Here is a 19,970-nt window from a genome sequence, read left to right on the forward strand (position 1 = left end):
AGTTTGCGAGTTAGCATGTGTCTCAAGACCCTGCAGTTGCGCAACATGTTGTAAATAAAAAGAGTATAAATGTGACTATAGTCGTGTTTTGTCATGTCTACAGGGCTCTAATAATGCTTTGTTCATTTTAATCTGAAAAAAATAATTTGTCTACCCACCAACTATATGTGGTTTCTTAAGTTTTTATTATTTGCCGTTTTATTATTATTATAATTATTATATTTATTTATTACTGATTGATTGAATTCTCTTTATTCTTGATTTGTTTATTTATTTTTCATCTTATTTTGTGCAGAAAAATAAAAATTAAGATATTTGAGAACAGTGGAATGTTTTATCAGAGCTTTTATTGTAGAAAATCGAAACCAAAGCACTGAAAAAGTTTGTATATTTTTCTGTTTTTAATAAATGCGTTTTTTTTTGGGTTTTTTTGGAAAACCTGATGCGGCCCAGCCTTGCCCAGACCCTAGCTCCAGTGGCCCCCAGGTAAATTGAGTTCGAGACCCCTGCTGTAAACACTTGCTTTGACAAGTCGCCAATTAACCAAACCCAGAGTACCCGGAGAAAACCCACGGATGCAAACTCCCAAGCAGAGATTCGAACCCAGGTCTTCTCGATCTCCTGGCCATGTCAGGTCACTCGTTCACCGTGCGTCCGGCTTCATTTTCATTTCTTGCGAATTCAATGTTATTTGGAGCTTGTAAAACTACGTGTCTGGAACGGATTAATGGATTTGCATGACGCATCTCAGTTTGCGTCTGACCTTCTGGAACGGATTATTGACGCTAATCGAGTTTCCACTGTATCCGTCCTGGCCCGATTGGCACCGAGAATGCTCACCTAATGTGTTCACAGTGACAACCTCGCTGAAGGGACCTGTGCCGAGCTTGTTCTGAGCCAGGACGCTGAATTGGTACGTTGTGTCGGGCTCCAGACCAGACACCGCCATCCACTCCTGGCTTCCTGGCACCGGTACGGACAGCCAGTCATGTGGGCCCAAATGCTCCCGTTTTAGCCTGTCAGATAAATCGGGGTGAGAGGTGAGTGGGACAGGCGGGATGAGGGCAACAAACAAAAACAAAACAAAAGTTCATATGAATTTGGAAAGTAGAGTCTATTTATAATCCTTCCGTTAAACGATAAACATAAACGAGTATTCACTTGATGGTACGCCCATGCTGCGGTCAGCTGCTGTTTGCTCATGCCATTCAGTCATACGCTCACCAAAAGATTGCACATGCAGGAATTGCAACAACGGTGCAAAAATAATAATAACTCCAGATCTTGCGTAGATTGCTTGCTTGGACTGGATGTTACAATCCCAGGATAATGGTCTTTGTCGGAGCGCGTGACAAGGATCAGTGCGTGATCCAGAATTTTTCCAACAATTATTATTCTGACAATAAATACTTCTGATTCACAGAAAATGATAACCATTGCATATGTTTTCCTTTCAAGAAACTGACTAGGTAAAACTTAAAGTGGGTAGCTCATTTTACAACTGCAAGTTTTAAAAAAAAACTAAATAATTTGATGATAACTACATCAAATTTTAGGTTAAAGTATCAATTTTGGAAATACTGGATCATTATTTTATTCAGGAAACAATATACAGTTAGAAATACCCCCATTTTTTTATGTGTAATGTGAGTGGCGACGGGTCCCACTTTGTTTGGCGGTTCTTGAATGCACCATCTAACTTTCTCCCCTTTTTCTTTCACCCCACATTTTGGAATGCCTTAAGGTCAAATTTGATGAATTTATTGAGTGCTAATGTACATATTTGTGTCCAGGCTCATACTGGTGGATGATGAGTCTGTATTCATTTCGTGCTTTTAATTTGATGTTGTTTCCGTCATAGTTTTACAACATACAGTCATTCATTCATTCATTCGCAGGGGTTAGGGCCAAATGGGCCAAATGTGGCCCGCAGGACACTAGTTTGAGGCCCCCGCCTTGATATGAAAGTTTAATGTTAGTGCGGCCCGCACAAGTTTGATATGGATGCAGTATGGTATCATGTACCCAGAAAAAATTATTACGTTTGATTAATGTTCATGTTAAAGGTTAAATAACAGTTAATAGTTATCCTCCCTATCCGTGTGGAAGTGGTAAGTTTTTGGCTATTTAAGTTTAAAGGAAATAACTTGAAGGCTACCGTTTAGGTCGCTAGCTCTCTAGTTTGCGAGTTAGCATGTGTCTCAAGACCCTGCAGTTGCGCAATATGTTGTAAATAAAGAGTATAAATGTGACTATAGTTGTGTTTTGTCATGTCTACAGGGCTCTAATAATGCTTTGTTAATTTTAATCTGAAAAAAATAATTTGTCTACCCACCAACTATATGTGGTTTCTTAAGTTTTTATTATTTGCCATTTATTATTATTATATTTATTTATTACTGATTGATTTTCTTTATTCTTGATTTGTTCATTTATTTTTCATCTTATTTTGTGCAGAAAAATAAAAATGAAGATATTTGAGAACAGTTGAATGTTTTATCAGAGCTTTTATTGTAGAAAATCGGAACCAAAGCACTGAAAAAGTTTGTATATTTTTCTGTTTTTAATAAATGCGTTTTTTTTTTTTGGAAAACCTGAGGCCCAGCCTTGCCCAGACCCCAGCTCCAGTGGCCCCCAGGTAAATTGAGTTTGAGACCCCTGCTATAATGTATAGGATATGCATGTTGTGTCACTGCTCCTTTAGCTACACTCCCAATAACGTCAGATTAAGGGTGCGTTCATGAAACCCAAATTTTGTCCACAGACCAAATACAATTCAATTAAGCATATGCACAAAAAGCAGCCACGGAAGCAGCAGAAGCATAAAAGAGAGTTGGGATAGGTCATGGCTGCGTTCAGGGGTGTAAATAAAATTTGACTCATCAAATACTAGCTTAACACGATAGAAGGTGGGAAAGCAGGAAGCGAAGCAGGCTGGGATGACTCACACATGGCCGTACCAGACTGAGAGCGTCTGCTGGTAGCCTCCGTCGTAGCCCACCTCCCAGGACACGTTGGCCCAGGTGGAGGATGCCACCACGCGGACGCTGGTGGGGGAGTGTGGGCTTGTGCCTGCGGGGTGGATGTTTTGTTAAAAGGGCATTTAATGTCCTCACTGTTTACTAGTCACACAATGAACACAGTGGCGTCATTAGGCGTATTTTAGGGGGTGCTTCAGTCCCCCTAAAATGTTCTTAAGTCCCTCTAAATAATTTGAGATTTTGTACTGATTTTATTTGTATTTTTTTCTGACAAATTTAATATAATAGGGCAAAAGCAAGCTAATAAGCAAGCCAATAAGCAGGCTAATACTAGCCTACTACTACTAGTAGTAGTAGTAATTTTATATAATAGGGCAAAAGCAGGCTAATAAGCAAGCCTATTTAAAAAAATGGACTAAAATGTTCTTAAGCTCCCCTAAATAATTTGATATTTTTTTACTGATTTTATTTGTATTTTTATTATTTATTTTTTTAAACAAAAAAAATCTGACAAATTTCATATAATAGGGCAAAAGTAGGCTAATAAGCAAGCCAATAAGCAGGCTAATACTAGCCTACTACTTCTAGTAGTAGTAGTAATTTTATATAATAGGGCAAAAGCAGGCTAATAAGCAAGCCTATTTAAAAAAAATGGCCTAAAATGTTCTTAAGCCCCCCTAAATAATTTGATATTTTTTATTGATTTTATTATTTTTTTTAACAAAAAAATTACAATAATAAAAATACAAATAAAATCAATTAATAATATAATAATGATTATTATATCATTGATCACTGTCCACTGGACAGAATGGTTGCAGAGCTTGAGCAGCTATTTTGCAGTACAGATTGTGTGTACTTGTGTACATTTAATGGTGGCCTAAAACAATTGAGTATCACTACTAAATCTGTCCTAAAGTGGGAAAGTTATATCCCGGTTCTTGTTTGTTATTTGTTTTTTAAATTTTTTTTAATGTGTACTACATTCATTCATATCCTGTGCATCTCCGGGGGGCTAAGAGCCCCCCGTCCTCAGATCCCAGTGACGCCCCTGGGTGAACACATCATTCCCAAACAATACGACTTCTTTAAGTGATTCTTTTTGGAAGGCCATTTCGGTTTGGTTGTGTGGTGTGAGATTTTTCGTGTATGTGTTTTGCTCGATAAAAGCCTAGCTAGGAATAGTTGGTATTTGTTCCGTGATGTACGAACGTTACCTATGACTTGGACATGCGTGCTGGCAGTGATGCTCGTAGCAACATTGGTGGCAACACACTCCCATTCCCCGTGGTCCTCCTTTGTAAGTGACTTGAACTGTAAGTTGCCTCGAGGCAGAACATTGTGCTTGCTTTTGCTGGACTTGCCTACCTGCAGATCACCCAAATATGGGACAGATAAAGCCTATGAAATACAACGCAACAGACTTGTTAGCAAACAATGGAAACACAAACTTCAACAGTCCTGATGATCAGACAGTTTTCTGTCTAATTTATGAACCAAATTTTCCAATTGCAACATTATTTGTTAATAGTTTCCAAGTTTAAAAATAATTTTTTAATAATAATATATACTTTTCATTCATTCATTTTCTACCGCTTATCCTCACGAGAGTCACAGGGGGTGCTGGAGCCTATCCCAGCTGTCTTCGGGCGAGAGGCGGGGTTCACCCTGGACTGGTGGCCAGCCAATCACAGGGCACATATAGACAAACAACCATTCACACTCACATTCATACCTATGGACAATTTGGAGTCGCCAATTAACCTAGCATGTTTTTGGAATGTGGGAGGGAACCGGAGTACCCGGAGAAAACCCACGCATGCACGGGGAGAACATGCAAACTCCACACAGAGATGGCCGAGGGTGGAATTGAACTTGGGTCTCCTAGCTGTGAGGCCTGCGCGCTAACCACTTGACTACCGTGTAGCCCGAAAATAATAATATTTTTTGCTTTTCTTGACTTATTTTGCATTATTGACTTGATTGTGGGCTGTACGGTATCGAGTGATTAGCACACATGCCACGCAGGTAGAAGACCCGAGTTCGACTCTACCCTCGGCTATCTCTGTGTGGAGTTTGCATGTTCTCCCTGTGTATGCGTTGGTTTTCTCCCAACTCCAAATTGTTTGGAGTACCCGGAGAACATGCAAACTCCACACAGAGATGGCCGAGGGTGGAAGTGAACTCGGGTCACCTAGCATGTTTTTGGAATGTGGGAGGAAACCGGAGTACCCGGAGAACATGCAAACTCCACACAGAAATGGCCGAGGGTGGAACTGAACTCGGGTCTCCTAGCTGTGGGGCCTGTGTGCTAACCACTCGACCACTGTGCAGCCCCATATTTTTACTTTATTGTCATAAAATGTAAACGTTTTCTCTTTAGATTACCTTATGCTTGTAAAATTACTGCTGACTTTTCCATTTTTGCTGTAAAGTAAAACAAAAAAAGAGCCGCCTGCTTCAAATGGCCCCTGGGGCGCTCTTTGGACACCACTCATCTAAGATACTAATGCTGTAAATTTAAGAGAAATTCTTAAAAATCTTAGCAATTAAATATAACTAAATATAAAAACATCTAAAAAAAATTGTTGGATGAAGGTTATATTTTGTCGCCAGTCAAAAGTCAGCCTGAATATGATCTCAAGATATCACAGAGAGCGTTGCAGGAGTAGAGGATCTTACCTTCCTCCATGTTATATTAGGGAATGGGTCTCCTTCTGCCTCACATGGGATAACAAGTTCTCTCCCGGCCTCCTGTCTGTACTCCCCTCCAGGGACCACTGAGAATTTGGGAGGGTCCTGTCAAGGTTGAAAGCCAGCGTAGGTAAGTACAGCATCGGCAGCGTTTTGACATATTTCCCAATTATGTTGCCAAATTTGGAAAGAGGAAAGAGGTTTCTTCAAACGCACCTTTAGCACCAAGGGAGCGGGAGGGGACCATCCCATGGAACCCAGGGCATTGTAAGGCATGCAGGTATAGGTGCCGAGAGAGTCCTCTGTCACCTCTGCCACACGGATGCTCCCATCGTCCATTTGGCTCCAACCAGGGTACTGTGAATGGTCGCCATTTTCCGCCATAGAAAAGTGTGAATCCATGGCAAAAGTGTTGAAATGCTCGTTAATTCCTGCTCTGATGTGGCGTGTACCTTATCTATCCGCAGAGGAAGACCGTCTTTCTTCCACTTCACCAAAGTTACAGGTGGGCTGGCATCTACCGGACATCGGATAAAGCCTGGCAGACCAATGGCCGCGTAGATGACTGATGGCATGTTTACAACACGGGCAGGATCTGATCAAACACATTACAAAAAGGGAAGGGTGTAATGCAGGGTTGTCCAAAGTGCGGCCCGGAGGGGCCATCTGCACATTCCAAACATACAATTGAACATTCATTCATTCATTCATTTTCTACTGCCTTTCCTCACAAGGGTCACGGGGGTGCTGGAGCCTATCCCAGCTCTCTTCGGGCAAGAGGCGGGGTACACCCTGGACTGGTGGCCAGCCCATCACAGGGCACATATAGACAAACAACCATTCACACTCACATTCATACCTATGGACAATTTGGAGTCGCCAATTAACCTAGCATGTTTTTGGAATGTGGGAGGAAACCGGAGTACCCGGAGAAAACCCACGCATGCACGGGGAGAACATGCAAACTCCACACAGAGATGGCCGAGTGTGGAATCGAACTCGGGTCTCCTTACAATTGAACAAAAAAACAATAATACTATTAACCAGTGGCTAATAGTCTAAAAATAAAGAATTAATGCTGCAATAAAGAAATGCTGCAAATGTTTGACAGTATGAATGGCCTGCAAGAAAATACATGTCACAAACAGCAATTCCACAACTTCACAGAATGAATGATGATAGTGCAATATTTCCTTTACTATATCATGATATGATATCATAATTTTTGGACTATTAATATTAATATATTTTGTGGCCGTATTCAACCACAAAACAGTAATTCATTCATTCATTTTCTACCGCTTTTCCTCACAAAGGTCTCAGGAGGTGCTGGAACCTATCCCAGCTGTCTTCTTCAGGCGAGAGGCGGGGTACACCCTGGACTGGTGGCCAGCCAATCACAGGGCACATATAGACAAACAACCATTCACACGCACGCACGGGGAGAACATGCAAACTCGGGTCTCCTAGCTGTGAGGTCTGCGCGCTAACTTACAACATACATAATAAGTTAAATTAGATCGCTATAATGTACATATGTTTTGCTGATGTGTTGAAAATCTTTCACGGTGACTAGCTTGTGCGCCGCTAATGCTAACACTGCTCATGTTATTTAGATCCATTCACCCATGCACGGATAGAACATGCAAACTCCACACAGAGATGGCCGAGGGTGGAATTGAACTCGGGTGTCCTCGCTGTGAGGCCTGCGTGTTAACCACTCGATCGCCGTGCAACTCGGCATGAGGTAATAAAAATGAAAAGATGAGAGTGAGTGGAGGAGGTTGTGGAGATGGAGTGAATACTACTGGTTTGACGGAGAAATGACAAGGAAGGGAGCGCGTGAGAGGTGGTGGGAGGGGGGGGGGGGGGGAGTTGACGAGATGACGTAAGGTAGAGAGACGCCACCAAAGGAGAGACGAAGAGGAGAGGTGTGAGCACGATGCAAAGGAGATGGAAAAAGTGAACATTTTAGATTAACTTTATTAATCCTGTGATTAAAGAGGACCGAAGAAAGAATAAAAGCTTCAATGTGAAACGGTCAGAACAACTTAAAAAGTCCTGGCCCTGTGTGAGCCGGCTTGGCAGGGCTCTGGCACCGGGAGCCCAGAGGAGCGCCGCTAGCAGCGTCACCGACAAGAATATCAGCCAAGGTTCTAAAAATAGCTTCCAGACGCCGCTATCGCTCACGACCCTGCCGGTTCCCGCTGGAAGATGCTTTATCCAAATCATTCATTGGGAAACACCTTAGGGAGAGATGCTGCAATGGACGGAGGACGGCGGTGGGAATGATTCCGACTTGGAATCATGAGAATGCAGCACGTGAGAGCCCTCTGCTGTCTACCGTGCCTGATCTTACGGCAATGATGTAATCCCCGGCTCTTCCCCTCCCCTCCCCTCCCCTCCCCTCCCGCTTTCCCCAAGACTGGTGTTGCCTGCCTCTATTTGTCACACAGCACACGCTGGAGTAGAACAATCTGAGGCAGGAGAGCAGGGGAAGGCAGAAACGTCTGTTGCCTTGACTACTGCCGCTGGCCTGTATCGCCATTTTCACACAGATGCCGTTTCCAAAGTGATGTCATCGTCTCATTTGCATAATTGTCCATGATGCAAAACTCTGTCCGGAGTGGAGATGAAAAACTGAGCTTTTTTGGTTTGTGTGCGGAGCATGCAGCTCATAACGTACGTATATTTAGGATATGAATTTCCTGGGCTCCATGGAAGCCTGCACTGATTTTAATTTTAAAATTTAATTTTAATGCATTTAAATAATGCATACATTGATGAGCATTGATGTTATAATGTGGAACCAATTATCTATCAATATCATTATCTATCAATTGATGTTATAATATGGAAACAAGTCAGTTGGGGTGGGTGTGTAAGACAATGGTGTCCAAAGTGTGGCCCAGGGGCCATATGTAGCCTCCAGGTGATTTTTTTTATTGGCCCGAGGCACATTCTAAGAAAAAAACTAAAAAAAAACAACAAAAGTGAAAAAATTAGTAGTAATATTACAAGAATAATGTCCAAATGTTAAGAGAAAGATTTTATAACCTAATGAAAAAATGTCATAATTTTAAAATACAATTAAAATTAGATTACATTAGGAAAAAGTTATGATGTTAAAAAAAAATAAATTCATTCATTTTCTACCGCGAGAGGTGGGGTACACCCTGGACTGGTGGCCAGCCAACCACAGGGCACATATAGACAAACAACCATTCACACTCACATTCATACATATGGACAATTTGGAGTCGCCAATTAACCTAGCATGTTTTTGGAATGTGGGAGGAAACCGGAGTACCCGGAGAAAACCCACGCATGCACGCGGAGAACATGCAAAATCCACACAGAGATGGCCGAGGGTGGAATTGAACTCGGGTCTCCTAGCTGTGAGGTCACATACATAATAAGTTAAATTAGATCGTTATAATGTACATATGTTTTGCTGATGTTTTGAAAATCTTTCAAGGCGACTAGCTTGGGCGCCGCTAATGCTAATACTTCCCAATTCAAAATATTATGCTAATAAAGACAAACATTTGAGAACAAAATTTGCAAGAAGAGAGTTAAAATAGTTGGGGGGGGGGGAGCCAACAGCAAAACAGCGATAATTTTACGAGTCGAGTCAAAATATAAGAGGAAAAAAATTGTATTTTACCAAGAAAAAAGCTGCAATTTTATGATAATAGATTTGTAAAATTAGCATGAAAAACAAGCAAAAGGGGTCATATGTTGTAGTGGTGGACAAAATAGTGAACCGGATCATTCCGGTGAATTCAATAAAAATATCCGTTCATTTCGGTCAATTGGTGGTTAGCTTGTGATCTCCCCCTGTGCATAGACCAGGTCAGCCGTGAACGGAGTCAGTTCGTTCACTCATGTTCACTTTCGTTCCGACTCAACAGCGCAACAACATGTGATGACTAGTGGTGTGTCAGTCATGAAGGAACGGATCAAAAGAACTGGTTCTTTTTTGTGAACGGAATGAACGAGGTCACCGCCAGTGTCGGTCAATCTCTCGATCTCGGTCTTTCAGTCAGATAACCCCACCCCACCCACAGAGCGAAGCGCGACGATAGGTTAAGACAGGCAAGCACACCGATAATCCCGCCCTGTAAAACGAACGGTGAACTGATTCTCCAGCCAACCAAAAAAAAAGCATTTGCGACTGAACGGACTGAATGGGTATTTTAGGGCCGGTTCATTCCTCGTTCATTCCGTTCACAAAAAAGTTGAACTAGTTCTTTTGACCCATTCGTTCATGACACACCACCAGTATGTTGTCAAACTGAAACCGGTTACGGTTTATCCCAGCTCTCGGGGGCCTTGGATCAGCAAAGTTGTCTGAAAAGATAGTCAGGTGCCTTGGGGGCGCCTTGTTGAATTGTGCCAATGGAAAACATTGAGATGTCTGAAAGAAACAAATAAAACCATTACCATCACTACCAAACACAAACAGTCGGGCCTTAAGGACTGTTACCATGGTTACTGGTATATCAAATGGCAAACAAACACCTACACTATACTGTAAGTGTTCTGTTTCGCCGATAAGCATTTCAAACATTTCCATGCGGCATGTTTATTCCACCATGTCACGAGAAGGGATGGGCCATGCAAAAGGAAGATTTGGGGGGGGGGGGGTTAGTTGAGTAGGTGACTCACATTGCACCCTCAGGTAGGCAGAGGCAGTCGGTGGCTGGCCAAGGCTGTTGCTAGGAGCACAAGTGTATTTCCCAGCATCCTCCGGCTTGACTTGGGCAATGATGAGGGAGCCATCGATCAGAACACTGACCCTGCGCTTTAGGTCACTGATATGAGGAGAATATAACATTGCATAAGCCTCTGTGTGATATTTACAGAAATATCAAATGTAAATATATATCAAATGTAATGCGTTTTCTTTAAAAGGACAAAAAAAAAATCTGAAAATCTAGCTTCACACGAGCTAATTTTCACAAACGCTGCCATTGCAGTGAAGGACTCACGTTGCACTGTCCTTGGCAGGACAGCTGACACTTCTCGGACGAGTTCCCTCCACTGACCTGTTCTACCACTGGTGCGTGGCCCACCAGTGGCGTCCTCAGCTTCATTCATCTGTTTTTGTTTTTTTTAATTTTATTTCTACCATGTGCTGTGGGCCAAATTAAAAATTGCAGCAAATCGCCCATGACGCCCCTGCTTTTATCATGAAGCTCAATTTATTTTGCAATTTATTTAGCTTGTTTATTATTTAGCAAAATTATTATTTCATTTATTTTATTTATTTATTATTTATTATTTATTATTTATTATTTATTATTTATTATTTATTATTTATTATTTATTATTTATTATTTATTATTTATTATTTAGCTTCCTTTGTTGTAAGAGATCAATGGTAATTAAATAGTGTTGTTACATCGGGAACTGGGTTTTTCTTTTATTAAAAATGTTGATTCAAAATTAAATTAGAAGACATTTGCGGAGGTGAGCTGTAAAAATGAAATATATACAAGCAGGAAATAAGGCACGTGACTGGAAACCGAAACCGTATTCAAGGGTGAAAATGGCTGCCGAGTACATAAAATGTGTACATGTTGGTAGGTGCGTGTTTGTGACTAAATACGGACCGATATCGCGTCTAAACTCGTTCATAAACAAAGGAATGAACTTCATTCAGATCCCAAAGGCATCACTAATTCTAATTCTACAGATAGACATTAGAGGAATCCCCCCCACCGCCATACTAATGGATCATCCCAAGTTGTCTGTTCAACTGACAAAAGAACAACTTGGCTGAACAGATGAAGGCACACAACTCAAATAATGGACAAGAATGAACCCCATCATAACTTTACTTCTTGAAGAAGACATTATCCTCCTCCCAGAACCAGGTGTAGGTAAGGTTCCGAGGGTAGGCCTCCGCCTGGCAGGTGAAGAAGGCGTCCTGCGAGATGTTGACTGTAATGTTGTCTGGCGGCGACACAATGAACGGAGGGCCTGGTGGAGAACACACAAAATATCATTCCTGACTTGGAGCTCAATATTATAATAAAATAAATGGTAATGGTTTAATTTCATTTGAACATGCATCAGATTACAATTGAATGCATCACATAATCAGTTCACAGTTCCACATGTCCAAAAGGAGTAGGAAGAAGCAAAGCTTATTAAATCCTACCCCTCCATCTGGTACTTTTACAATCAATAACTGTTACATTTGTTCACTTCCTGCTTTCCATAATACAGTTTAAGGTTTTTTTTTGTTTGTTTTTTAATAATGTACCTCGTACCGAAGTACGAGGTGATATGACCATCCAATGACATAATGGGTACCATAGTAACTGTCAATATAGTGATATATATATATATAGCACATCATGACTGGTTCAAGACTCTTCATCCTTGTATTTAGCAAACACAATGACAATAATACAATGTAAGTGACATTCGTCTGCGTTACCATCGCACATCCCGAGTGTTAATAATTCAATTACGGCTTCAATAATTTTAAATAATTAAAGCTGCTCACACACAAGCTAATCAGTTTTATGTTTTGCGTTTTGTTTCCTTTACGACATACAGTATAGTTATTCACAGACACAAATAAACAGTGTGTACCATTTGTTAGTCTGGATCTGTCGTCCGCATTGTGATCTTTTAACAGGCAGAGCATTTCCATCTGCCAGCCCCTTATGCAGGACAAGCAGACGCTAATGTGCGTGTGTGTGTGTGTGTGTGTGTGTGTGTGTGGATGCCCGCATGTTTGTGTACCAACCTGCCCTATTTGGAACCAGCGCTGAGCGCTGGAGATTTGCTGGCAACTGGAGTCTCTCCGTTGATCTGCAGCTCAGTGGCTTTCCAGGAGATGCCCCCATTAATGCATCATCAAGTCAACTATACACAACGAGTCAACAGACTATAGTGGCTTACGTCAGGCTTTGCATTACTGGTCTATTTCGCGCATAGAATAGCGGTGTACAAAGTACGCTGGGCGTAGTTTAAACACTAGGTGGAGCTACTGTCTTGAGTCAACGCAGAGGAAAGCTGTCACGGAATAAAAGTGTTCAACTGTGACCAGGCTGCACGGCGGTCGTGTGGTTAGCGTGCAGACCTCACAGTTCAGAGACCCAACTTCAATTTCACGCTCGACCATCTTTGTGGAGTTTTTATGTTCTCCCTGTGCATGCGTGGGTTTTCTTCGGGTACTCCGGTTTCCTCCCACATTCCAAAAACATGCTAGGTTAATTGGCGAGTCCAAATTGTCCATAGGTATGAATGTGAGTGTGAATGGTCGTTGGTAAAGTGACTATGGGGGTGTTATTTCAAATTTATGCTTGAAATGTATTTGTAAGCCGGTTTTCTCCATTTTTTTTAGTCAGGAACGGATATTTTCCTGAAACTTAGCGATGTTATTTTGCTGATTACTAAACCTTTTTTTTGTCCTCCCACATTCCAAAAACATGCTAGGTTAATTGGCGACTCCAAATTGTCCATAGGTATGAATGTGAGTGTGAATGGTTGTTTGTCTATATGTGCCCTGTGATTGGCTGGCCACCAGTCCAGGGTGTACCCCACCGCCTCTCGCCTGAAGACAGCTGGGATAGGCTCCAGCACCCCCGGCGACCCTCATGAGGATAAGCGGTAGAAAATGAATGAATGAATATTGCCAAAAAGTAAATGTACAAAAAACACTGACATTATATATATAATTTTAAAAAATACTTAAAATATTCATTTAGATGTATTTTGATTTCTATTAGTTTACATATTTTAATTACATTTTTTAAATATGAAAAATTATTTTATTACTGGGCTGCACGGCATCCGAGTGGTTGTTTGTCTATATGTGCCCTGTGATTGGCTGGCCACCAGTCCAGGGTGTACCCCCACCGCCTGAAGACAGCTGGGATAGGTTCCAGCATACCCCGCGACCCTCGTGAGGATAAGCGGTAGAAAATGAATGAATGAAATGTGACCTATATATTATTTTTTCAGTACTTTTTATGTATACTGTGTATTACTTAGATGTCACGGGGCTGAAGTAGGCCTTCAGTGACCTACTCTTCCTTGCTTGGAGTATTCTAGCCTTTTCTCCTATTATGTGAATTTAAACAAGCGCTTACAGCACATAACAGTGGTAAAAGTTTGCGTGTGGCATTATAGAAGGTGAAAACAAAAGGAGCCACCCACCTTGAACTAGCAGCCGTGTGGTGTGAATGGCCTCTCCTTGGGGGCTAAAGGCTCGACATGTATAGGCACCACGATCCTCTCGAGTGATGGATAGCACCGTCAAACTCCCATCAAATACCTGAACATACAAATGTGAAGCTGTTACCAGGCGATGCAGTTACTTGAGAAGCTATTTTTATTTATTTTTTTTAATGGTGTATGAATGCAACTTGAGCCACATGTGAGTGTATGGTTTCCTTGCGTTGTTCACTCTTTTTAATTCCACACCCAAAGTAAATGTAGGGCTGACCTTGAACCACCTCGAATACCTCGAATTCCATCCCATCCATCCATTTTCCTCCGCTTATCCGGGTCCGGGTTGCGGGGGCAGCAGTCTCAGTAGGGAAGCCCAGACTTCCCGGTCTCCAGCCACCTCCTCCATCTCCACCGGGAGGACACCAAGGCATTCCCAGGCCAGCTGTGAGATATAATCCCTCCAGCGTGTCCTAGGTCTGCCCCGGGGCATTTTCCCGACTGTGCATGCCCGGGACACCTCACCAGGGAGGCGTCCAGGAGGCATCCGGACTAGATGCCCAACCAGTCTACATGTGCTTTGTGGACTTGGAAAAAGCCTTTGACCGTGTCCCTCGCGGCGTCCTCTGGGGGGGGTGCTCCGGGAGTACGGGATTGGTGTCGCGCTACTACATGCCATCCGATCCTTATACAAACGGGGCAGGAGCCTGGTTCGCATTGCCAGTAGTAAGTCGAGTTTCCGGTGAATGTTGGCCTTCGCCAAGGCCTGCCCTTATTGAGGGAGTCCGGTTCAGGGGGCCTTAGAATCACATCTCTGCTATTCGCAGATGATGTGGTTCGTATGGCGTCTTCGGGCTGTGAACTTCAGCGTTTACTGAGACGGTTTGGCATCTGGGATGAGACTCAGTACCTCCAAATCAGACGCCATGGTTCTCAGTCGGAAAAGGGTGGTATGCTCCCTCTGGGTTGGGAATGAGGTCCTGCGCCCAAGTATCTCGGGGTCTTGTTGGGAGCGTGAGGTCGACAGACGGATAGGCGCAGCCGCGGCACTAATGCGGTCGCTGTACCGGACCGTCGTGGTGAAAAGAGAGCTGAGCCGTAAAGGCAAAGCTCTCAATTTACCGGTCGATCTATGTTCCCACCCTCACCTATGGTCATGAGCTTTGGGTCATGACCGAAAGAATTAGATGGCGGATACGGGCGGCTGAAATGAGTTTCCTCCGTAGGCTAGCTGGACTCACCCTAAGACAGGGGTCTCAAACACAGGTTTTCATCTCCAGCTTTTCCGAGGGGTGTCCAAAAAGTGGTATAGTCTAAGACAGGGGTCTCAAACACGCGGCCCGCGGGCCAAATGTGGCCCGCAGGACACTAGTTTGAGGCCCCCGCCTTGATATGAAAGTTTAATGTTAGTGTGGCCCTCGCAAGTTTGATATGGATGCTGTATGGTATCATGTACCCAGAAAAAATTATTACGTTTGATTAATGTTCATGTTAAAGGTTAAATAACTGTTAATGGTTATCCTCCCTATCCGTGTGGAAGTGGTAAGTTTTTGGGTTTTTAAGTTTAAAGGAAATAACTAGGAGGCTACCGTTTAGGTCGCTAGCTCTCTAGTTTGCGAGTTAGCATGTGTCTCAAGACCCTGCAGTTGCGCAATATGTTGTAAATAAAAAGTGTATAAATGTGACTATAGTCGTGTTTTGTCATGTCTACAGGGCTCTAATAATGCTTTGTTCATTTTAATTTGAAAAAAATAATTTGTCTACCCACCAACTATATGTGGTTTCTTAAGTTTTTATTATTTGCCGTTTTATTATTATTATTATTATATTTATTTATTTATTACTGATTGATTGATTTTCTTTATTCTTGATTTGTTTATTTATTTTTCAACTTATTTTGTGTAGAAAAATAAAATGTAAGATATTTGAGAACACTGTGATTGGCTGGCCACCAGTCCAGGGTGTACCCCGCCTCTCGCCCAAAGACAGCTGGGATAGGCTCCAGCACTCCCCGCGACCCTCGTGAGGAAAAAGCGGTAGAAAAGGAATGAATGAATGAATATTTGAGAACAGTGGAATGTTTTGTCAGAGCTTTTCTTGTAGAAAATCGAAACCAAAGTTTTTAATAAATGCGTTTTTTTGGTTTTTTTTTTTTGGAAAACCTGATGTGGCCCAGTCTTGCCCAGACCCTGGCTCCAGTGGCCCCCCAAGTAAATTCAGTTTGAGACCCCTGCCCTAAGAGATAGGGTGAGGAGGAGAGGGGCTCAGAGTAGAGCCGTTTCTCCTTCACATCGAGAAGAACATAGTGACGTAGTTTAATAACTGATTAATCAGTCAATTAATTAATCTGATTTTTTTTTTTTTTACTTGTGTCCAATTTGTTGAGAAGCAGAGGTAACGGATTCAGTATTTCTACCTTGTACTTGGCACTAGTGACCATGAGATTGCCTTCCCGCAGCCAGCTGACCGAGGGTTTGGGGTTGCCAAAGGCCATGCAGGTCAAAGTGATGCTCCCGGCCTCCTTGGCCTCAACGTACTGAGGTGGCGTGTCTGTGAATGTGGGAGGCGCTGAGGGACAAAGCAAACGGAAGTTCATATTGTGTGTTTCTATCCTTTTCATAACAGAAGAAGAAACATACCAGACCAGGATCATTTATGTGAAAAAAAAACATTAAAAATGTGTATGAAAAACAAAAATACTCCAGAGCGCCATCACAAAACAGCAAGGGCCACCATGAAAAATTCAAGGGTAGAAGGGCTACTTTGATATTTTGTGAAGCAAACACATGAGTACCTCTGTTTGTGTCAAAACAAATAAATATTCATAACCTTTTAATCATTAATATTCATATCAATCACAGCAATTAATCAAGGAGAGCTTTCTCGTGCAAATAACCCGTCCCCGATTAAGTTCCCGATAAGACCTGTCATGCGTACACGCAAAACTGATCTGTTTACGGCGTGCATGCTGTAAAAAGGCACGTCACCATTTTTATTTTCTTCTGTTAAAATGAATCCATAAATAATTCATGAGCCATTCCAAATGTGCACCCCTAACTTTTTATGCAGATCAGATGAGCTACTTTATACCTCAGATGGGCACGACTGGCCCTGGGAAAATCCACCAATGTTTTATGCAGACACGTGACAATTCAGCAAATAAACAAACCTTTACCCTCATCAAGGATGCGAGTTCTTTACAAACTTAAATTAAATTAAATTAAAAATAAATGGATTAGAATTTTGGAGGTCTGCAGAGTGTCATTACCCAGCAACAAGTCACCATGCACTTCAATTGCTTTATTAACAGGCAGGGAAGACGTACCCCTGTATGCAGCCATCATTCACACAGGAGATGCTGCCGGCCACTCTCTACACTGCTAACCTGTTGCTAGCACTCAGCTAACAGTCAACTCTGGCGTCTTCTGACCCCCACGTCTTCTGAATGCCTTTTACTGGATTTCTACTTTGGCTCATTTTGGCATTGTTATGCTTGAAAATGACTATTAATATTAAAGTTAATGTTAATATTAATGTGTTAATATTAATATATTATTTTAATTTTTATTTGCAAATAAAAGCCAATATTCAACCACAAAACAGTGATCATTTATTAATTGATTATAGATCAAGATTAATAATAGAATAATGTTCAAACTGCAATGTAGCAAGGGATGACTTTACCGGCAAATGTAATTAATATTAATAGTAATATTTTATATTATAACATATTATATTAATATTAATACTTATTGATATTAATATTTATTAATATTAATTGCATTTGCCGGTAAAGTCATCCCTCACTGTTTTGTGGTTGAATATTGTCTTATTTGCAAAAATAATATTAAAATAATTATATATATATATATATATATATATATATATTATATTTATTTGCAAATAAAAGACTATTCAACCTGTTTTGTGGTTGGATATTGTCTTATTTGCTAAATTAATTATTAAATTTAAAAAAATTATATATATATTTATTTGCAAATAAAAGACTATTCAACCACAAAACAGGTTGAATATTGTTGTTGAATATTGTTGAATACTCTTGGTTGAATATTGTGTTTTATTTGCAAATAAATATAACATTAATATAATATATATTAATATTTTATTGTAATAATGGTTGTTTGTCTATATGTGCCCTGTGATTGGCTGGCCACCAGTCCAGGGTGTACCCCGCCTCTCACCCGAAGACAGCTGGGATAGGCTCCAGCGCCCCCGCGAACCTCGTGAGGATAAGCAGTAGAAAATGAATGAATGAATGAATTTTGATAATTTAATAATAATTTGTGATAATTTATTAATCAATGGATTATAGATCAAGATTAATAATAGAGTAATGTTCAAACTGCAATGTAACGAGGGATGACTTTACCGACAAATGCAAAGGACGCCACATTGGATGTCCCTTACGCTGGGCAAACCAGTCTCAAATCCTCACAAATGATATCACAGTCAGAGATTCAATACTGATTTAGTTCCGTTATAATTCTGATTTTAAACATCCTAATTCTAATCATCTTAGTAGCGATTCTGATCTCCTTACATGTGTAATCCAGTCGCATCTCAATTGCAAATACTGAATTTCATCTGCAAATATAAACCAAGTCATCGTCCGTTTATACGGAAAAACCTGAACATAAGCCAAATAAATATGCTTTACTGCCATCCTCACAAACAAAGTCTCTGAAAAACTATCATCCTACCATCATTTGAGGGAAAAAAAGACAATGGCAGATCTTTTCCAATGTAGCTTTCAAATTATGGAAGGCTGGACTACTGCATGTGGAAGAGGTCAGCTCAAGTTAAAGGGCTAAAATACCTCAAGACGAAAGAGAGAGAGTGAGAGACCGACAAGGTGTGTGATGAAGGAATCACGAGTCTGTTCAATTCTGATGCTGAAGAACAGGACCTTAGTGGTTTTAGCTCCCAGGACAAATAACAACAATTTGGAAAGTATGTATTTGATTGGTTGATTTTTGTTAACTTACCCCCTTTCAAAGATATGAACAGTCCAGATTGAGAAAGATTCGGTCACGTCCACAGGAGTGAAGCCGAATTGCGGCGCGACTGCAGGCGGGAACTGCAGGAAAGCGCTCTCTTTTGCATTCCACCATCTTTATGCATCTCACTGGAATCTATATGCACCACTTCCTTCAAGAATGGCAGTCTAGCTGACAGCTAAAGTGTGCAGAGTAATCACCCACGACCACTGATGTTTGACAATGATAGAAGAGGCTAGACTGCAAATGGTGAACTATAAATAGAAACAGTGCTGAAGCAGCAGCCTAATCCTGGATGGCTGGGCAGAAGGTACCACCCAATTAAGATTAAAACAAAAATATATCCAGGTGTACTACCTTATATACGTAACTCTTGTGTGTATAAAGATGGCTGTGGTATCATGTGGTATCAACCTTACGTGATACAGCAGTTACTCCACTACAAAAGTAACTAGTTACCAGTAAAAGTAACTATTTGTTGCAGTTGACAATGTCAGACCGAGTTGATCACTTCGAGTGCGTCTACTATGTGCAGTTCGTCGACATGAAAGACAAAAGAATAAACAAGTGGTTCTTACCATTGACAGTTAGATGCACCCAGCTGCCATTGTGGAAAGTGTCATACTGTTGCTCCAGCATCAGCACCTTGCACTCATACCAGCCTTGGTCATCTGAACGGACGTTTTCTATCCGCAGGGAGGACTTGCCATATAGACTGGCCCGGCCTAGAGAGGGGGAAGGGCGGTAGGGAGACAGAATTTAGCAGAATTGTTTTTTTGGCAAAAATCACCGCCCTCAAACATTGGCATTTTATGCCCTTTTTGGGTGCTTCTGGGGCCCCTGTTAAGTGTGTGTGAGGTTTCCCCTGTTTTTTTTTTTGTTTTTTTTTTTACCAGAAAAGCGCATTAGAAGCAAGTTGAAAAAAAAGTGAAAAAAAAGTGAAAAAAAACGGCATACTAACTAAACCCTTACGTTTTTTGTCAAAAACACTGCCCTCAAACATTGGCATTTTATGCCCTTTTTGGGTGCTTATGGGACCCCTGATGAGTGTGTGTGAGGTTTACCCTGTTTTTTTTTTTAACCA

General features: G+C 41.4%; 1 protein-coding gene across 6 annotated transcripts in view; it reads right to left on the reverse strand.

Moving 5' to 3' along the window:
• Positions 1-19,970, reverse strand: part of LOC131138007 (protein turtle homolog B-like) — a 54,401-nt gene that overhangs the window by 22,690 nt on the left and 11,741 nt on the right. For 2 of the 6 annotated variants that reach the window (XM_058086536.1, XM_058086541.1), the window contains exons 3-13: positions 19,465-19,611; positions 16,285-16,436; positions 13,857-13,974; positions 11,522-11,663; positions 10,347-10,492; positions 6,128-6,270; positions 5,892-6,032; positions 5,664-5,780; positions 4,199-4,382; positions 2,949-3,072; positions 841-1,016 (exon numbers count right to left, since the gene is read on the reverse strand). In XM_058086536.1, coding sequence (XP_057942519.1) covers positions 841-1,016; positions 2,949-3,072; positions 4,199-4,382; positions 5,664-5,780; positions 5,892-6,032; positions 6,128-6,270; positions 10,347-10,492; positions 11,522-11,663; positions 13,857-13,974; positions 16,285-16,436; positions 19,465-19,611 — 1,590 coding nt within the window. The remainder of the gene's footprint in view (positions 1-840; positions 1,017-2,948; positions 3,073-4,198; positions 4,383-5,663; positions 5,781-5,891; positions 6,033-6,127; positions 6,271-10,346; positions 10,493-11,521; positions 11,664-13,856; positions 13,975-16,284; positions 16,437-19,464; positions 19,612-19,970) is intronic. The other 4 variants (XM_058086540.1, XM_058086537.1, XM_058086539.1 and 1 more) reach the window with 4 other exon arrangements.

This window comes from Doryrhamphus excisus, chromosome 11 (assembly GCF_030265055.1).
Source record: "Doryrhamphus excisus isolate RoL2022-K1 chromosome 11, RoL_Dexc_1.0, whole genome shotgun sequence".
Lineage (NCBI taxonomy): Eukaryota > Metazoa > Chordata > Actinopteri > Syngnathiformes > Syngnathidae > Doryrhamphus > Doryrhamphus excisus.